The sequence below is a fragment of the Rana temporaria genome, chromosome 1, assembly GCF_905171775.1.
Source record: "Rana temporaria chromosome 1, aRanTem1.1, whole genome shotgun sequence".
NCBI classification, from domain to species: Eukaryota; Metazoa; Chordata; class Amphibia; order Anura; family Ranidae; genus Rana; species Rana temporaria.
This window is the reverse complement of record NC_053489.1, coordinates 195745125-195766943: the sequence shown is the minus strand read 5'-3', so window position 1 is coordinate 195766943 and position 21819 is coordinate 195745125. Positions and strand designations below refer to the sequence as shown.

The 21819-nt window shown below is 44.4% G+C and overlaps 1 protein-coding gene across 2 annotated transcripts in view; it reads right to left on the bottom strand.

The window, feature by feature from the left end:
- The window catches only part of ADGRD1 (adhesion G protein-coupled receptor D1), an 802257-nt gene extending 791580 nt beyond the window's left edge, over nucleotides 1-10677 (bottom strand). For both annotated transcript variants that reach the window (XM_040347511.1, XM_040347515.1), the window contains exon 1: nucleotides 10232-10677. In XM_040347511.1, the coding sequence (XP_040203445.1) occupies nucleotides 10232-10297 (66 nt within the window). In that variant the 5' untranslated portion in view covers nucleotides 10298-10677. The remainder of the gene's footprint in view (nucleotides 1-10231) is intronic.
- Nucleotides 10678-21819: the final 11142 nt, after the last annotated feature.

Genomic DNA, 21819 nt, shown 5'->3' with positions numbered 1-21819 from the left:
CCATGAATGCCAACATGTTCTGTGACATACTGAAGTAGAGCATGCTCTCCTCCTTTCGGAGACTGGGCAGCAGGGCAGTATTCCAACATAACGACCCCAAACACACGTCCAAGACGACCACTGCTTTTTTAAACAAGCTGAGGGTAAAGGTGTTGGACTGGCCAAGCTTGTCTCCAGACCTAAACCCTATTGAGCATCTGTGGGGCATCCTCAAATGGAAGGTGGTCTCTAACATCTATCAGCTCAATGACATCATTATGGAGGAGTGGAAGAGGACTCCAGTGGCAACCTGTGAAGCTCTGGTGAACTCCATGCCCAAGAGGGTTAAGGCAGTGCTGGAAAAAAATGGTGGTCACACAAAATATTGACACTTTGGGGCCAATTTGGACATTTTTTCTTAACTCTTGTTACCAGCGGTTTAGACATTAATGGCTGTGTGTTGAGTTATTTTGAGGAGACTGCAAATTTACACTGTTATACAAGCTGTACACTCACTACTTTACATTGTAGCAAAGTGTCACTTCATTTTCTTTACAACTTTTGTGAGATACTGTATGTGATGGTAAGGGGGTGATGAACTATAATATCTGCTGCCACTGTTACTACTACCACTGATCTGGACTTAATAAATGATCAAAAACAACAATTGAAATTGAAGTGCCCCACCACATGCCGGTAGTCAAGATACAATTTTGTTTCAGTAAGGAATTCCAAAGTATAATCAAATGACTTGACCAGTGACCAGATTACCTATACCAACATTATCAATATTACTGGATAGTAAACCCTTGCAAGTCTAACGTGATATTTCCATTTTCCAAAGTAATGAGTATGGGTTCACAAAAAACAAACATATATATATATATATATATATATATACTCACCTAAATGGCTACAATATCGATGCAATGCTGCAGCTGTCCCCCACCAGCTCTACAACGAGAACTGAGCGATCAAAGACTGCTGATTGCTCAGTTCGTGGTCTTCATTGAGCAATTTTTTTTTTATATTCGGAATAGCGAATGTTGGCCGCGAAATTCGAGATATTCGCGAATACTCGAATATGCCATATTCGAGCCGAATATTCTCAATACGAATATTCGTGAGCAACACTACTGACCATGTCATCCCTTTATGACTAAAGTGTACCCATCTTCTGATTGCAACTTCAAGCAGGATAATTCACCATGTCACAAAGCTCAAATCATCCCAAACTGGTTTCTTGACTAATAATAACGATAAATCTGCAGCAACTGCATGATGCTATCATGTCAATATAGACCAAAATCTCTGAGGAATGTTTCCAACACCTTGTTGAATCTATGCCACAAATAATTAGGGCAGTTCTGAAGGCAAAAGGGGGTCAGACCCGGTACTAGCAAGGTGCACCTAATAACGTGGGCGGTGAGTGTAGACCAGGGGTCCTCAAACTTTTTAAACAGGGGGCCAGTTCACTGTCCCTCAGATCATTAGAGGCCGGACTATAAAAAAAACTATGAACAATTTCCTATGCACACTGCACATATGTTATTTTGAGCCCACCCTCACCGTCATTTCAAGCCATCGTTTCAAGCCCCCCCCCCCCCTTACCATTGCAAGCCCCTCACGATCGATGCAATCCTCCCCCTTCATCATTATAAGCCCCTCGTTGCAAGCCCCCCCCCTCACAATCATTAATTGCAAACCGATCATGATCATTGCAAGCCCCCCCCCACCTCACCATCATCATTACATCATCATCATCATCAGCCCCTCATTGCAACCCCCCCCCCTCACCATTGCAAGCCCCTCATTGCAAGCCCCCCCCCACCTTCATCATTACATCATCAGCCCCTCATTGCAAGCCCCCCCCACCATCATCATCATCATCAGCCCCCCCCCCACCATCATCATCATCATTTCATCATCATCATCATCAGCCCCCCCCCCCCCCCACCATCATCATCATTTCATCATCATCAGCCTCCCCCCACCATCAGCTTAGTGTATGAGGTGAAGCTATAGTGACTTCCATTATCCAATCATGGGCAAGCACAACTGCTGTTTTTGATTTATTCCTTGCACACGATTGTGTATTCTTTGCAAACTGAAACTTTATCACATTCATTAAGCTCTGGAGAAAATTCCTTGCAATGTGCAACTTTCCTTGCAAGGTTAACTGTCATATTGGCTTTAGTAAATTAACCTCACCATGTCTATGACCTGTGTGGGCATCTTGGTAGAGGCCAATACTTTGCCTTCTCATGTTGGAGCTGCCCCCTGATGACTGGTAATAATCTGGCGACTGATAAAATAATAATCAAGCAGCAAGCAATATAGGTTCAGAAAGTCTAGATTCACAGAATGAATGAAGCAGAAGCAGGGAAATCCTTGCACTGCAACAAGCAGAGCAATGAGCTTCTCAGTAGTGACATGTCCAAATCCCCTGAGACTAGCAGTTAGAGGCATCAGTTCCTTAGATCTCACACTTCAGATATACAGTTATGAGCATGAAAGCATAAGGCTGCATTGGCAAAGGAAAAGGAAAAGTAGATTTTTCAAGGTATGATTAGGATTAATAAAAGCTCATCATACAGGTTACAATCTGACAGTACAATGAACTTTAAATTGACCAAAATGGTGTAAATAGGGGATCTACCTAAACTATTCAAATAATTTTGTATCTAATCAGGCCTGGCTCTTGCACTGCATAGTTATTGGTAGATTGTACAGTCAAATCGTAATGTGGAGAGATTTTGGCCCTGTTCATATCCGGCAATTTGGGAGAGTGAGCAGAATCACTGAGATTCTGCTCACATTTCCAAATCACACTACAATAGTGGCAAAAACCACCACGCGCGTTTGAGTGCCATCCTTATTTAATGGCACCTCAAACGCTGTGCGGGTTTGTCACGATTGATCGCATTTCGAGGGACCTTCCTCTTCCTCGTTCCCGATGTCAATGGCCGATGGGTGGTGATGTCCACCTGATGTCCAGAGTCACAGGATGTGCTTTGAGTGACCCTCCTCTTCCTCAGCCCTCAGTCAGGATGGAGGAAGAGGAAGGTCCCTTGAAACGTGTCCTGTGACCCTGGACATGAGGTGAATATCACAACCCATCAGCCATTGACAACGGGAACGAGGAAGCCGAGGCACTTCATGTTAGTTGAGCAGTCTGAGCAATTTCCCATACAGCAGCCGGCGATGCGGCGATCCAGACCCTGTGCCTGCAGAAGTCCATTCATTAATGCAGCTGCATTTGTTTGTGACTGTCTCCACTACACATGGATCCTCCCCCTGGTTCTTATCTATGTGTGTTTTTCATTCACTTTGTGAGCAATCACTTTTTAATCCATTTTAATTAAAACTGTGTTGGAACTTACCACACCAGAGTGGTTGCGCTGTCTCTCTCCCCCCCCCCCCCCCCCTTTAATACAGCAGAGTGTAAACTAGCCCCATCAATTTGTCATTTTCTGGAGATGAACAAAGGCAGACATGTTTGATGTCCAGCCTGTGTGTTAACCATATCTCCCCCCATAGATAGGAGAGAAAAAAGTGTAAAAGTGAAGGCACAGGAAGTGCGTTGCTTACATGATTACTGAGTGAAACTAAAGCGGCAGAACCGGGAAATGTAAACAGGGCATTTCCCTGTTCTGCCTAGAGACAGAACAGAGATCTACTGCTCCCTGTCATCGGCAGCAGTGATCGCTGTCATGTCAGTGGTTCATTATTATTTTGTACTATTGGTTTGGTGGTAAAGCATTTATTACTTCCATATTCACGTATTCATTAAAAATCACTCAGCTCACCCCAAACCCCCCTCATCCTTCCGTTGATGGTTGGTGGGCATCTATTGATTAGGAGTGATACATCTATTTCTGGCTCATAGGGATTGTCAGATATTTTTTGGATTTTGATCTGAACATACTATATAATATATTTTTAATAGTGTTATCTTTTATATAAGCAAGCGCCATTACCCTCCCCTATATTTATATCTTACCAGTGTGTGAGCACTATTTAGTTGTGGCTGCTGCTTAGTTTTTGGTATTTCAATTATTTTAATTAATGTTAGCTTTATTGCTTTAGTTAGTGTGGTTTTGCGCATTAGTTTCCCCCATTATTCACCACCAAATAAAAGCTCTATTTGTGGGAAAAAAGGACGTCCATTTTGTTTGGGTACATCGCAGGACAACGTGCAATTGTCAGTTGAAGCAACGCAGTGCCGTATTGCAAAAAGTGCTCTGGTCAGGAAGGGGGTAAATTCTTCCGGGGGTGAAGTGGTTAAACATGTCTGTGCTGATTCCAAATAACTGAAAAACAATGCAGTTCTTGTATAATAAGAGTGGAACTAAAGTATCCACATACAAAGTGGCCAGTGGGAAGTTTTTGTTGAAGCTGAACTCCAGACAGCTAATAAATGATCCTGTTCCTGCACTGCCAAGGTTAGTTGCTTTTTTTGGTCTAGCAAAATAAAGAAAGAAGATTTGCTTACCGGATCCTCCGCTCATCCTTGTAGCTAGACCGGTCCCTGAAGCATTCTTATTCCCCTCTCTCCAGAGGTCTAGGGTCCTGACGTCATCAAGACCAAAGCAGAGTCCATAGTTCTGCATTGAACGTGATGACGCCAAGAGACAGTCCACTGCTGGGGTAGTGGAAGATCAGGTAGGGAAAATTGTTTCTCTTTTCTCTTAAGCCTCGTACACATGATCGGATATCTGTTGGAATCTAGTCTGATGGATTTTTTCGTCGGATATCCGATGAAGCTGACTTTCATCAGTCTTGCCTACACACCATCAGTCAAAAATCCGACCGTGCCAAAACGCAGTGACGTAAAACACTATGATGTGCTGAAAAAAATTAAGTTCAATGCTTCTGAGCATGTGTGGACTTAATTCTGAGCATGCATGGATTTTTGACCGATGGACTTCCACACAGACGATCGTTTTTTACTATCGTTTTTTAATCCATAGGAAAAATTTAAAACATGTTCTATTTTTTTACACAGATGGAAAACAAACCGATGGGGCCCACACACGATTGGTTTGTCCGATGAAAATAGTCCATCGGTCGGTTTTCATCAGACAAACCGATCGTGTGTAAAGGGCTTTAGAGAAAACAAGCTATTAACCCTTGCAGTGCAGTTCAGGCACAGCTCCACTGTTAAAAGATAATCTGACATTTACCCAGAGCTGAAATTTAAATGTACACTGACTGCAGCGCATGCACAGTGCTGTGTTCAAACCTGACATCTGTAGAATGTAGATAATGGAGCTCGGTGGCAGGATAAAGTAACTCCAGCGTGCAAGCCCAGAAGATATACAATCTGTGGTCACTTAATGGGCATCAGCATCACAAAAACACACTGGACCCAAAATAAAAAGAAGAACGTGGCATCAACAGGTGCCAACAGAGTGGCAGCAGGTATTTTGTACTGTTTATCCCTGGAGGTAGGCACACCTAAAGCTATGTGTACCATAATGTGTTTGTTGTGCTTCCTTACATATTATGGGGAATGCTGCCCAGTCACCTCCCCATTCTACAAATAAACAGGATTTTCATCTAGTAGCTCTGGGACTGAAGTATAGTTTACTTGTTAAATCACTTGTCAAAGATAAATACAACTTTGTCTAACTTATCAGGAATTTTTGGACTATAGCTAACCTTTAGGGAAAAAAAAACCACATAAAGGGAAACTGGCATACGACAATCGGAATTTTGTTTTATCTGTGACGCATTTAGTAATCAGGGAAATAAATTCCTATCATCCCACATCAAAAAAGCCAGTGACATTGTTAGCCAAGCTCAGTAGGATATATCATAAACCATCCCGCTAAAAGGGTGTTACTATCTCTTAATTAATGCACAAAAATAATGACAAGGTAATAAAAAAAGTTAATGCTTAATTTTCTGTTAGTGTTGTAAGTTTGCATTGCTTTCCCTTTCACCATATCATTAGGCTGGGCTTAGGACGCTAGGATCCATAAAAATGCCATTTACCCTTCACCATGGTGCTATTATTGCCTATTCACACAGCTGACATAGTCATGTCCTAGTGATGAATGGATAGAGTATTACAGCCGGCTATGTAGCTTGCTTCTCATGGGAGATCCAAAGAACTCCTTGTGGGACATACATAGTTAATTACTATCTTCATTTATATGAAAATATAATCATATTTAGCTTTTTGGAGGAAAAGACTTAAGGCGGTTCGAATTTCGAAAGAATTTTCTTTCGAAAATCGTATAAAAGAATTTTCGTACGAATTTCGCACCATTAGTGGGCTACAGCAACAGCCGATTTTCGTGCGGCAAACAAATTTGAGGAATCCGAAATTTTTTGAAAAACAAAAGATTTTCTGATCAATGATGGGAGAATCGTGCGAGAAATGTAAAAGAAAAAAAATGCGCATGTGCAAGAAAACTGTATTCTCGGAGAGAAACGAATATTCCCGGAGAGAAAATAATATTCCCGGCAACATGAAGGTTTGGTCGGCTGAATTTCGAAAATCAATGGTGGCATCATCAGATCACAAAAAAAACGAACTTTCGGATTTTTGAAAAGAAAATTTGTTCAAAATTCGACCGTGTATGGCCTGCTTTAGGGATATATTTACTACAAGAAAAAAGACTGTGCACTTTGGAAAGTGCAGTTGCACACTGGAAGTGCAGTTGCTCCAGAGCTTAGTAAATGAGGCAAAGCTTCATTTTGCAATGAATACCCAATCACGTGCAAGGAAAATGAAAAAAAAAAACAGCATTTTTGCTTGCACATGATTGGACGATGGAAGTCAGCGGAGCTTCTGCTCATTTACTAAGCTCTGGAGAAACTGCACTTGCAGAGTGCAACAGTCTTTTTGCTTTTAGTAAATCTATGCCTAAGCCCTGGTTCACATTGATGCTACTTTGAAATCGCACTACTTCACTTGAAGAAGCGCGATTTCAAAGTAGCAAGGTCAGCGTGATTTCAGCTGCTACTTGATATCTGTGTGGCTTTATGCACAGATGTCTATTGAAGCCGCACCTGAAATCGGCAAAATTAGTGAAAAAAATACTTTTGCAAATCGGTGTGACGCCGCAAAATCAGTGTCGCACTGATTGGAACAGTGCCGTTGCCTCCAATAGGCTGTGACTTGTCATGCGATTTGATCTCTCAAATCGCATGACAAATCGCTCCGATGTGAACCTAGGCTAAGCCTTTTTCTCCAAAAAGCTAGATATAATTATTCTTTCATATAAATGAACATAGTAATCAACTATGTCTATTTGTATTCAGTAAATCCACCCCACAATGTGTAAAGGGGTCCAATCAAAAATTGGTAATTAAATAAGTACCGTAAATACTTTCCTCGGCCAAGGTTAAAAAAGCACAACGATTGAAAATGTGGGATTTACCCAGTTTCTTGCACATCTAAAGCCTCGTACACACGACCGAGAAACTCGACGGGCGAAACACATTGTTTTCCTCGTCGAGTTCCTTGTTAGGCTTGACGAGGAACTCGACAAGCTTGCTTTGCGTACACACTGTCAAGACAAAATCTCCTCGTTCTCAAACGCGGTGGCATTCAACACATACAAAGGCAGGGGAAGTTTGATTCCACTGGCTAAACTCTTGGGGCTGGTTTTGCTAATCTCATGTGTTTGCGTGTTAAGAAAAAGTTTGTTAAGAGACAATTTGCACTTTTCAGTCTGTTACAGCTTGAAAAATGTGTTATCTCCATTACAAATGCTACTTTTACTCCCGTCTCATACTTTATTCTGAGCAAGCGCGGGTTTCTTAGCATACACACGCTCAAGTTTCTCATCGGAAACCAGCCCGACCAGGAACTCGACGAGCCAATTTGATACTCCCGTCGAGGAAATGGAGAACTTGCTCTGTTTTTGGCTCGTCGAGTTTCTCCACAGTTTCCTCGACGAAAATGTACACACGACCGGTTTCCTCGGCAAAAAAATATCTCCCAGCAAGTTTCTTGCTGGTTTTTGCCGAGAAACTCGGTCGTGTGTACGAGGCCTGACACGGTCTCCATTCTGTTTCCAACCATTGTTAAGACTGACCTGTTCTTCTGCCACAAAATATGGCATTGCCATCGTGGAATTGTGAACAGAGACCGCACTGTCACAAGTTGGAATTTAATTTGAAGTTTCTAAGTTTGTATGGCTGTATTTCTAATTGCTGTAGTGTAGACCCTTAAGCTGGATACACATTGTACAACTTTTGTTGTTACAGTTCCTTTAGATTTACCTTCAACTATGTAGTGCAAGAGACTGCCTGATTGCATACAAATTGAGAGTCTTTAGGTTCGACCTCCATATTATATGGTTTTGGTAAATCTAAAGGGAAAAATCTACAGAAAATTGTAAAGTGTGTATCCAGCTTTAAGCTGGCCATACACCATACCATTTTCTTATTCAATTTCCTTTAGATTTACCTTCAACTGTGTAGTACTAGGGCCTGCCTAATTCCATACAAATTGAAAGTGTTTAGATTTGACCTCATATTATATGGTTTTGGTAAATCTAAAGGAAATCTATAGACAACAATTGTATAATGTATGGCCAGACTAACACATCTACCTGGTCTATAGGTGGATGCTAAATGATATAACCGGAAAAAAAAAACCTGACAATAAACAGTTTAAACCAAGCATGTATGCTGAATGGCTGCGCATTGCGGCTTGCTGTATATAATGTAACTTACGCCCTTTCATAGTTCACATTTTAGGTTTATTTAATAAGGCAATGCAAAGGGCGATGCAGAAATGTGAACATACAATAACCCATGGCAGCCACACTTTAGTTAACTGTAGTAAGACTATAGAAAGGTGACGTCTTCCTGGTTGCTATAGGTTTCTACACTTTCTGCATGCTGAACGTACTCAAAATGTGCAAATTCTGTCAAAGTTTAGACACTTCAATGTAGACAGGTTGGGCTTGATTTTAAATCAAAATACCACTGCTAAGGAGGGTACATAGTGATAAATAGGACCACGCTCAGTGCTCAAGGATGTAGATATGTGTTCAGTCTCTGAGATGTAGCTTGTTCTAAATAAGCAATTAAAATAATTAAGTAAAAAAAAAAAAAAAATTTAGAATAATTTTATAACTTTATAAAAATATATACTGATAAATAAGACCACGCTCACTGCTTAAGGAAGTATCTTAGTGCTCAATCTCTAGGAAGTAACTTTCTCTGGGTGATTAAAAATAATTAAGTTAAAAAGAAACATTAATTTAGAATAATATTTAGCACACGTCTTTTTAAATAATTTTAAAAGAAAAAAAATTCTGAAGCATTTATAAAAATATAATGTGTAAAGTATGTTAAAATATGAATTGAATAATTTAAGTGAATAAATCCATAATAAACCCTTCGAATTACAATATTTAATAAGCATATATTAGTATAAATTGGCACATACTTTAATTGTTTAATTCGTACACACTATGGGGTTGATTTAAGAAAACTGGAGAGTGCAAAATCATTAAAACATTGAAACCAATCAGCTTCCTGTTTTTTTATTTACTATTTATTTATTTTCTATTTACTAGTATTTGCACCTTAAAACCCCATAAATACTTCAATACTTATTTTTCCTTTTTTGGCAAAGCTTAATTGAACAAGGTGACATTAGAAGCTAATTGGCTACCATGCACAGTTTCACCAGATTTCGCACACTCCAGTTTTAGTAAATCAACCCCTAAGTTTTGGTTGTTCGATTTGGTGGACCAAAGTTTTTAAAACCATACGTTTAAAAACACACATTCGCGCTCATTCTGCACTTAAGTACATTGATAGGTTTTTATGTAGGTTCAGCAAAGAAATGTTTGCCAGATTGGCATTTGCACATGCGCAAGTGCATTATGGTGTGCAACTGAGCGCACAGACCCTCACATGGTACATTGTACTGTAGGACAACTTTGCTGTGACAAAATGTATTAACAAATGCAGAATAATATTAATATTAATAATAATTAATAATAATAAAAAAGGGCATCATAGCATGTTGGCATTTTTACTTCTACAACTGCTGGACATCCACAAATATTTATTTATATATATATATATATATATATATATATATATATATATATATATATATATATATATATATATATATATATATATATATATATATATATATATATATATAAAATCTCATTTAAAAATAAGCATGATAGGTTTTAATTTTGCATAATGTAGTTTTTCATGTTTAAGAATAAAATATTGCATAGTACGAAAACTATACGTTTACCTGATTTCCACATGGCCGCAAGAACAGAAAGGCGATCCAAGGAAAGAATTGCAGCGAGTTCCCCATGAGTATTTCCTATCACCCACAACTGTATCAGCTCTTGAGATAGAATGTTAGACAGATGTAAAGCTGCTCTGTGCAATGGTCCTGGTGAACTGCACTGCTGCTGAAGTCATTGGATCCCACGTGATGGAGGGACTCCAGAGTGGCTCATCTCTTATCACAGATCCTCTAGTGATGGGCTTGTCCCTACAGACTGATGTGCAGGGTCACAGATCTGTGCCTGGATGCAGGTAGAAGAAGAAAAACACGGCTCTTAAGTGCCAGTGCATCTGTTGCTCATATTGTCACCACTAAAGAATCTGACTTTAGATTCTGACAATGTGTACCTCCATCCCACTAAATCTAGGGTGGGGAAAAGGCTTGAGTGATGTCATTGCTCACTCCTCAAAGTTTGTCCTAGTCCACAACACTATTTATAACCTTTCATTACACGAGCTCCTTTCTGGGTCCTAACACCAGCCTGCTAGAAACAATAGGGAGCTGCGAAGTCATCTGAACACGAAGTTTGGGGCTGGGATCAGGGCTGCTGCGTGTGCCTAGGATGCTCTTGTTTGAAGAAGAAGTTTTACGTTTCATAGCTTTATAGTCAGCCAAGAAATGTCAAGGGTCTGGAGTCTTCACCAAACCGGCAACTCAAACAAGACACAACGAGCAAATCACATTTTAACTGTTTACTTGTAGTGAGATATAGATACTTCCATTGCTTACATGAGTATTGTTATTTTGTTTATTATTCCAGAGATATTCCTACTCTTTGCTTTGCACTACTCTCTGGAAAGAGAAATCATAATATTCATAATATGTTACAAAATAATAACAATAATAATAATAATCATATTAACGTACTAGTTGTGCACAGGAATTTAAAGCGTGAGTTCACCCGAAAAAATTTTTTAACATTAGATTGATGCTCATTTTGTCAAGGGGAATTGGGTAGTTTTTTTAAAATCGAAGCAGTACTTACCAATTTAGAGAGCGATCTTCTCCGCCGCCTTCCGGGTATGGTCTTTGGGACTGGGCGTTCCTACTTGATTGACAGGCTTCCGACGGTCGCATACATCGCGTCACGAGTAGCCGAAAGAAGCCGAACGTCGGTGCGGCTCTATACGGCGCCTGCGCACCGACGTTCGGCTACTTTCGGAAAATCGTGACGCGATGTATGCGACCGTCGGAAGCCTGTCGGAAGCCTGTCAATCAAGTAGGAACGCCCAGTCCCGCAGCCCATACCCGGAAGCGGCGGAGAAGATGCATCTCTAAAACGGTAAGTACTGCTTCGATTGTAAAAAAACTACCCGATTCCCCTTCACAAAACGAGCATCAATCTAATGTTTAAAAAAAAAGGTTTTTGGGTGAACCTCCACTTTAAGTACCTAAATATACGTTTCAAACAAACATGAACTTTTTTTGCTTTGGTGTCGATTCACACTGGAGCGACTTATCAGGCGACTTAGTCACCTGACAAGTCGCACTCCATTCAGTGCAATGGAACCGCTCTAATCGGAGCAACTCCTGGACTATTTGGGGGCGACTTCGGCGCGCCTTGCATTGAAGTGAGAGATGATACCGCTCTAAAAACTGCTGATCCCTTGGCTTTGCTTCCGTCCTACTAAACCAAAAGGGTGCTGGCTATGCACAGGTGCATTGGATAGAAGAAGATCCTGGACTGCCGCACTCCTTACAACAATGTCTTTATTGTACAAATGAAATCCAAAAAACAACCAAAGTAGTCAAAATGAAGTGAACAACAGGAAAAAGGTGGCTGACTTGTAGCGCCTTGCATTGACTTCTATTAAAGAAGTCCTTTGCAAGCTGCGCTGAAGTCATGCTGTGTGGGGCGTCTTCAGAGTCAGGCGACTTGGAGGCCACCGAAGTGTGAACCTTAAAGCGGAGTTGCACCCATTTAAAAGTCAGCAGCTACAAAAAGTGTAGCTGCTAACTTTTAATAATCAGCCACGAAGCATCGCTCCTCTCCCCCTCCTCTCCCCGGCGCCGGCATTCTAACTGTAGGCACCTGGCTGTGGCTTCACAGCCAGGTGCACACTGCGCATGCGTGAGCCGCGCTGCACGCTGTGAATGGCCAAGCAATCTTCTGGGACCTGTGAGGTGTCCCAGAAGATTGCAGGGAGGGAGAGGTGAACTTCATTCTGGCTCCGCAGCGGCAGGGGAGGAAGTGGGAGCTGGATGCCTCTAAAAAGAGGGTACCTGCTCACCCCCCAAAAAAAATTATATGCCCAATGTGGCATGTCAGGGGGTCACCAACACTTAACGCAGAAGTTCCATTTTTGAGTGGAACACTGCTTTAAAGCCCTACTACAGGACATTTAAAAACAAACCCTTGCTACTGCTACTGTGGTTGCACTGCAAGGCTTAAAGCGGAGTTCCACCCAAAATTGGAACTTCCGCTTAACCCACTCCTCGCCCCCTTACATGCCACATTTGGCATGTAATTTTTTGGGGGGGGTTAGTGGGGGCTTCAGGAGGAGTGGGACTTCCTGTCCCACTTCCTCCTTCCGCCGAGGGGCATCGTAGGCGAATAGCTTAATCGCCTACAGGGAGGGGCTGCAGTAGTCGATCGCTTGGGACACATGACAGGTCCCATGCGATCGCCTGTCAGGATCTTAGACCGCTGGAGTGTGAGGGGACCTCCGCTATGCGGAATCTGCTTGCTCAGCGAGGTATCGGTCTACTGATCCCCGCCGAGCCGGTGGATGACAGGTCTGTGTCGGCTTCGCTATGCAGAGCAGACACAGACACAGTCCCGCTCCCCTCTTTGGGGCAACTAGATGGAAAAAGAGCTCGTCCATTACCATTTAATGCCATCCGATCTGCCGGATGGATGGAACATCCGTCTGTTTTGGGTTCGGATTGTATGCGGCGGGTGTCATTGGACATGTGTCCACTGACATCTACAACTCTATAGAGGCCAGTGCAGGATCCAATCACTTGATTGGACTAATTTAGTAGTCATAGACATTTATGGACTTTTATTACATCACGGAAATTGTGGTAATTTAATGTGTTATACAATTTTGGGGATTATTATAACATTTGCATCTATTAATTTATTTATGATATAAGTGTTGTATACAATTTCATATAACACATACGGTAAAGCAATGCTGCGTACACACGATAGGTTAGTCTGATGAAAACAATCTGATGGACCATTTTCATCAGACCAAACCGATCGTGTGTGGGCCCCATAGGTTATTTATCCATAGGTTAAAAAAATGGAACTTGTTTTAAAATGATCTGATGGATACCTAACCGATAGTAAAAAAACAATCGTTTGTAGGCACGTCCATCAGTTAAAAATCCACGCATGCTCAGAATCAAGTCGACACATGTTTGGAAGCATATTTTTCAGCACATCGTTGTGTTTTACGTCACCGCGTTCTGACACGATCGGTTTTTTAACTAATGGTGTGTAGGCACGACTGATCATCAGTCAGCTTCATCGGATAACTGATGGAAAAATCCATCAGACCGTTTTCATCAGACTAACCTATCGTGTGTACAGGGCATTAGGGAGCACCGCATAATCAGCTGAAACTATTGTTTGTTTTAGCATGTTTTTGGTGCGTGTCGGAAATGCGGGCAAAAACATATGGGCCAGATTCACAGAAAACTCTGGCGGCGTAACGTATCGTGCTTACGTTACACCGCCGCAAGTTTTCAGCGCAAGTGCCTTATTCACCAAGCACTTGCGTGTAAACTTACAGCGGTGTATCGTAAAGACGTCCGGCGCAAGCCCGCCTAATTCAAATGGGGCGTGTACCATTTAAATTAGGCGCGCTCCCGCGCCGGACGTACTGCGCCTGCTCCGTTTTGAAATTCCCGCCGTGCTTTGCGCGAAGTGACGTAATTTTTTTGAACGGCGACGTGCGTAACGTACTTCCGTATTCCCGGACGTCTTACGCCAAAAAAAAAATATTTGAAATTCAACCCGGGAACGACGGCCATACTTTAACATGGCTCATCTAAAGTTAAGCCATGTTAAAGCAGCCGTAACTTTGCGACGGGAAAAAATTACTCGCAACGACGTAACGAACGCGAAAATCGTCGTGGATCGCCATAAAAGCTCATTTGCATACCCGACGCAGGAAAACGACGCAAACTCCACCCAGCGGCGGCCGAAGTATTGCAGCCTAAGATCCGAAGGCGTACGAAGCCGTACGCCTGTCGGATCTTAGCCAAAAGCCGTCGTATCTTGTTTGTAAATCACAAATTAAGATACGACGCGGCAAATTTGAAAATACGCCGGAGTATCAGTAGATACTCCGGCGTATCTCGTCTGTGAATCTGGCCCTTAGTTTCTGCAAGCATTTCCGTTACACCTAGGTATGTTACAGGGAACAAAGGAAACCTAAAAGAAAAGCCTAGCACTAATTCTCAGGCTCACTCGGTGGCCTGGCTTTGATCGATCACCATGTAGTGGTGCTGTTGCCGTAACCAGGTATGTTACAGGGCCTTAGCAGATTCTCAACATAGGCACTAAAAAAATCTTACATTTGTTTCTATGGAGCGTAGAATGTTGGCAGCCTGCCAGTCCTCTTATGTATATAGCACCCTCCTAGATTAGGTCCTAGGATTAGGTAAATTTTGTATCCAGTGGAGCTGCTGTTTAGTTGTTAGGAAAACTTGTTGTTAGGAAAACTTAGTGCTGCTCATTAAAATCAGTATAGCTGTGTTAAGTATTTTGGTCTATTCAGTGCTCGCTCTGCTTTCTGGAGAATTGTGGATCTCTCTAGAACATAGGTGTGGAGCAAGGCAATGGGCAGCATGCATTTTAGTACAGTCTTGACCAATCCCTGTAAGGGTAGCCCAGATGGCTGCTGAGAGTCTGTATAAATACTCAGAGACACAGAGCTTATGGGTCTTTTCCTGTAGGAGAGGAACACAGCCTAAGGGGGGCTGGTTGCCCTGACATGTGCTTGCTCTTTATGAGGCCTCAGGTGGGCAACTTGAGGGCCTGCATTGCTGGCAGCTACTGAAAGCTGACTGAGGGGCTATTGTTTGAAGATCTAGTCTGGTATCACAGGGGAAAGGGTGTCGCATGGATTTTGGATGCGGCAACCAACTTTCCAGGGACATTTTGTGACTAGTGTAGACAGTGAGAGAGATCTTTGGGTTCCCGGCAGCAGAGAGAGGAGCCCGACTCACAAACCATGGGCACCTCTGCTCTGCAGCTATTTAAAAAGAAAAAACAGCCCCGTTGATAATCTGCCTGGCGGGGGGGGAAAGGGGACTATTTAACCACTTTCGGGTGCAGGCGGAGTGATCTACTGCACGTTGGTTCCCCGACAATTAAATTAAAGTCCCAGCTTCTTCTATAATAATCTGTGGGGCTTTAATCTAATTGGAAGCAAAGGCTGTGGAAGATTACTTCACCTCCTCCTGACCTGAACGTGGGTAAATAGTTCTCAATGACAAACATCGATTGTAACTAACAGAGCAGCAGCAGCCGCAAGTGCAGAGGATGGCTGGCTGTGTGGATCCCTCCAGTGTGTCCCGGGTCCCTCCCTCGCGATGCCGATTCACCCCCCCCCCCCATAAGTGGATGTGCTGCAGGAAGAGATTGGCTGCCAAAATCGTGAGTACCAGCTGCCCCCTCCCTGCTCGGTCCCTCTAACCCTGCCATGCTGTCTGGGGTCCCCTCTGACACTGTCCTCTGCTCCTCTCCTGAACCCGTGCCTTCCATCTGCCCTGCACCCCTCAGCCTATACTGACCTACTCCACCTCACTATGCACCCCTCACTATGCACCCACCCCACAGCACCCTGCTGCACCCCCTCACTATGCACCCCTCACTATGCACCCACCCCACAGCACCCTGCTGCACCCCTCACTATGCACCCCTCACTATGCACCCACCCCACAGCACCCTGCTGCACCCCTCACTATGCACCCACCCCACAGCACCCTGCTGCACCCCTCACTATGCACCCCTCACTATGCACCCACCCCACAGCACCCTGCTGCACCCCTCACTATTCACCCTGCAACTACCCCACAGCACCCCTCACTATGCACCCTGCAACCACCCCACAGCACCCTGCACCCCTCACTATGCACCCTGCAACTACCCCACAGCACCCCTCACTATGCACCCTGCAACCATCCCACAGCACCCTGCACCCCTCACTATGCACCCTGCAACTACCCCACAGCACCCCTCACTATGCACTCTGCAACCACCCCACAGCACCCTGCTTCCCTCACTATGCACCCTGCAGCCACCCTGCACCCCTCATTATTTACCCTGCACCCACCCCACAGAACTCTGCACCCCTCACTGAGCACCCACTCTACAGAATTCTGCACCCCACAGAACTATGCACCCTTCACTGTGCACCTTGCCCCCACCCCACCCTCACTGTGCACCCCTCACTATGCACCCACCCCACAGAACTATGCACCCCTCACTGTGCACCCTGAATCCACCCCACAGCACCCATCACTATGCACTGTGCACCCACCCCACAGAACTCTGCACCCCTCACTATGCACCCTGCACCCACCCCATAGAACTCTGCACCCCTCAGAACTCTGCACCCTTCACCCACCCCACAGAACTCTGTACCCTTCACAGTGCACCCTGCACCCTTCACAGTGCACCCTGCACCCACCCCACAGCACCCTGCACACCTCACTATGCACCCTGCACCCACCTCATAGAGCACTGCGCCCCTCACTATACACCCTGCCTCTGTCACTATACACCCTGCACCCACCCCACAGAACTCTGTACCACTCACCATGCACCCTGCACCCACCCCACAGCACCCTGCACCCCTTACTATGCACCCTGCACCCACCCCATAGAACTCTGCACCCCTCACTGTGCACCCTGCACCCACCCCACAGCACCCTGCACCCCTCACTATGCACCCTGCACTCACCCCACAGCACCCTGCACCCCTCACTCTGCACCCACCCCAAAACACTCTACACCCCTCACTATGCACCCACCCCACAGAACTCTGTACCCATCACTGTGCACCTTGCACCCACCCCACAGCACTCTGCACCCCTCACCGTGCACCCACCCCACATCACCCTGCACCCCTCACTGTGCACCCTGCACCCACCCCACAGAACTCTGCACCCCTCACTGTGCACCCTGCACCCACCCCACAGCACCCTGCATCCCTCACTATGCACCCACCCCACTGAACTCTGCACACTTCACCCACCCCACAGAACTCTGTACCCCTGACTGTGCACCCTGCACCCACCCCACAGAACTATGCACCCTTCACAGTGCACCCTGCACCCACCCCACAGCACCCTGCACCCCTCTATGCACCCTGCACCCACCTCATAGAGCACTGCGCCCTTCACTATACACCCTGTGTCTGTCACTATACACCCTGCACCCACCCCATAGAACACTGCGCCCCTGTCAGGCTTAGGCCCTAGCTCTGTCAGGCGGAGGGAGCTTTGTCAGGTAGACTGTAGGCCCTGTCGCTGTGTGTGCTGGCGGGGTGATGGGAAAGCTCCCCCTCGTTCACTATGCGGGTGGGGAGATGAGATAGAGATATATTATATACTCATACCCACACGCGTGTTTGAGCTTTGGGGTGCACACCCTAATGTAATAGGCTGCGCACACCTATGGGTAGCACTATATGTAAACAGAGGTGTTTCTAAGGCTAAGCTGTTAGAAATCAACTAAAGCCCAACCTTGTTTACACTAGCTTTAAAATGTGGTATTTCATCCATGTTTTGAAGCACTCTGAATGTCAATCAAAGTGCAATTACTAGATAAAATGGTTACCATACAATCCTGTACACATTGTTGAGTCTTTTCTGGTTTGCTTTGCTTCAGAAATGATACCCGTGTTGCTTTTTTAGTGCTTCATCACATCTCCAAAGCCTCCATAGATGTCTGTCACGATGCTCCCTAACCGCATGTCAGCAGTAGAGGGGCGTTTCAGCGTTAGCCTCGCTTTGTATTTCATGGATTGGAAAAAAAATAGGAAACCAAACGACACAGTACATTTGCCAAGGGGGAAGGAAGGATCAGCGATCATGTGACTACTGTGATAGGCTGCCACAGTGGTCACATCATCAGAAACGGGTCCCACCGGCTACCAGTGTCTTCTTGGGAGCGACAGCCATTTTTGACAGCTCAGTCTTTGTGCTGGGAGCACACGCGGCTTACACGTAAACAATGCCCACCCAACGACGCATACTGTATGTGCAGCATGTGGGTGTTAAAGCCGGCTTTTTGCAGATGAGTGTTACTGCGGTGTAAAGGGGTTAAAGCTGTAGGCGCTTTATTGTGACTAATCAACGCAAATGTAATATCTATGTTGTGATCTTTGACGATCTTTGAGAATAAATAGCTTCACATTAAGACTGTATTCGCACCTAGTAGAGTGATTTTTTTGGCATATTCAGGTGTTTGAGAGTTTTTGCATACAAGTGTTGTAGAAGCATATTTCAAGAGTTTTACATGTGTATTTAAAGTGTTGGTAAAGGCAGAAGGTTTAATGTATTTTATGCAATAAGATAAAAAAAAACCTGGGCGTAGGTTACGTTCACGTCGTAGGCAGTGATCCGTCGTATCTTAGGGAGTAGTTCCGACGTGATTCTGAGCATGCACACAGGGATACGTCCACGGGACGGCATATGCGCCGTTCGTTTTAAAGTGGAGTTCCACCCATAAATATAACATTACATCAGTAGTTTTAAAAAAATGTCATTAGTCCTTTACGAATTCTTTTTTTTTTTTTAGATGCCTTCAAAGTGTTGTTGCTAGGCAGAATAGTTAATCTTCCCACTTCCTGCACCTAGGTGCTTAATGCTTCCTAACCTACACCGCACAGACTCCTGGGAATGTAGTGGGTGTAACTTTCCACGCCCCAGTCTCAAAGAATCATGTGACTTGGACAGCACAGGTGCTGAAACCTGATCTGACACTGCTTGTGCAGCACTGAGCATGTGCGAGATCTGCAAGGCTGAAATCCAGGAAGTCATACAGTCTGGCTTCATGATGCCCACACTTAAGATGGCCCCAGTCAATTTCTATTTTATAAAGTGTGTAAATGCTGTAACAACCTAACAAAACAGACCTAAGTTTATAGACTAACTTTGCTAGAATACATTAAGCTTGTGTATTACAGGGGTATTTATATTTAAAAAGTGAAATTGTGGCCGGAACTCCGCTTTAAGTACTTGTATGGCACTCGGCCCATCATTTGCCTGGGGTCACGCCTCATTAGCATGGCTCACGCCCACTTCCACCTACGACGGCTTACGCCGAAGGAACCCAGCGCAGTTTGGGAGGAAAGTACTTTGTGAATTCGGTGCTTGCCTCTCTGCGCTACGTCGGCGTAGCGTATATTGGATACGCTACGCCGGCATAAATATGCGCCAATGTATGTGAATCCGGGCCTTTTTGTTTTAGACAATGGAAAACACTAGGGAGAATAGATCTGTTTTTACAGGTAAAAGATGTCTAAAATATGCCTGAAAAAAATCGTACTTATTGAATGTAGCGGCCTGCTCCTGTTGGGCTGACGCTGCCTTAAATTTAGGGGGAAGTCTGAGCGATAGTTGACTCAGACATGTATGATTTTGAGCAAATCAGTGGGGGTTGATCGTCCCGCTGTGCATGCTGTGGAGGGGTACTTAAGGGACAGTCGTCACTGGACCGAGCGTCATCGATCCTTGGTCTGTCGTCCCACTTGTGTGGCCCTCTTGGCCTGGGGTGCGTGTTTCTGCAATCCTGGCTCTGGATCATGTTGGTCGGGGGTTGTGATCTGTTGAGTAGGCCCAGTAAGCAGATTGGGTCTACGCTTTTAAGGGTGATCCTGTGCTGTGATGAAGGTCCTATCTTGGAGAGGACCGAGCACGAGGCTAGTATCTCAGGAGAGGCCTTGAAATTCATCGAAGAATGCACCGTTACTGAAAGGCTTGATGATGATCGCCTGTCAGTTCTAAGTTCTGCAAGAAGTTAATCTGGAGAGATCCGGGTGCTGAATCCTGTGCTACGAGGATTTTGGACCGAAAGTATCTCCATCTATGGGAAGGTCTGTGGCAGAGACTGTACCATGTTCTGTGTGACATTCCGGCTGCTAGGCTAGTGAGAGAAACCTATCCGGGTGCGCAATACCCACTCTGGCTAGAGTGTGCGACGAAAGCTGTGTTGCTGGAAGCAGGAGTGTTTCCTGATTGAATTAATGCACCTGAACCTATTTACCTGTTACCCTTCCACCTCTTCAATCACTTATTTTATTTCTTTACCAAGTTCAGCAAATAAATCTTACAAATAAGAAGTCTAAAGTGCAGACATTTAACTTTCTCTACTCTCATCCATTACCCTGGACGGCGAGGAAATAGAGGTAACATGCCGCCCGAAAATATCCAGCAGCTCTTTCAGGGGTAGTGCTACATGTATATAAACAGCAAGAAAAAAATAGAGATTAGGTTCATGGTCAGGAACAGGCATGAGTCAACAACATGCTGGCAGCGATGTACCAAAGTAAAAAGGCAGAACTGTGGTCAGATGTTCAAGCCATGGTAATGTAACACAAGGGAGCAGTAGACATAATAGGCATTGGTGATCCAAGAGGCATGTCAGGCGTAGCAGGGTCAGGAACAAGATAAGTCGGTTTTCAGGAACTTAGAATACAGGAACTAAAGCTGAAGACAATACAGCACTGATGCTAGGCAGACTTTGGGTTTAACCAGTTCCTGGGAGGATGTCCATGGATGTCCTCCCACGTGTGCTCCTCCCACGCACTCCCTCAGGTGCATTCTGTCATTGCTGTGTCTTTTGGACACAGTGATCACAGATTGCGAAAAAGGGACAATCACAGCAGCCCTTTACCATGTGATTAGCCGTGTCCAATCAGGTAAAGCATCAGTAGCCTTCAGTGCAGCCTCATCCGTGCCCATCAGTGCAGCTTAATAGTGCCCCCTTTACAGTGCCCATCAGTGGTACCTCATAAGTGCCGTCTCATTAGTGCACATCAGTGCAGCATCATCGGTACCCATTAATGCAGCCTCATTAGCGCACATCAGTGAAGAAGAAAAATTACTTATTTGCTAAATTTTATCACGGAAACTAAGAAAAACGTTTTCTTTTTGATTAAATGCCACAAAAAGAAAAGTCTGACTGTCTCCTAAAGGATATAAAAATTGCATTTGGGAACAATGTTGCATGACTGCGCAACTGGCCTGGGCAGGAAGGGGGTGAAAGCGCCTAGTATTTAAATGGTTAAATAGGCCACTGGGTGCCAGGATCTATGTGTGTACACGAATTCGCCATGGTCTGTGTGTGCTTATGCTCATGCACATTCATATCCTTGCATGTCTAGTTAGGCTTCTCACAACCCTGCATATGCACATGAAAATGAGCACTTGCCGCACAGGAATTATCACTTACTGCACAAGACCCCTGAAAACCACACTGCACACAGAGCAAGTGTGTTGACATGTTTTGTAGCAAAACACATTGCCACAACACAAAAGTCTGAATGGGTTCCTGGTGCACTGAAATGTGGTACAAGAAA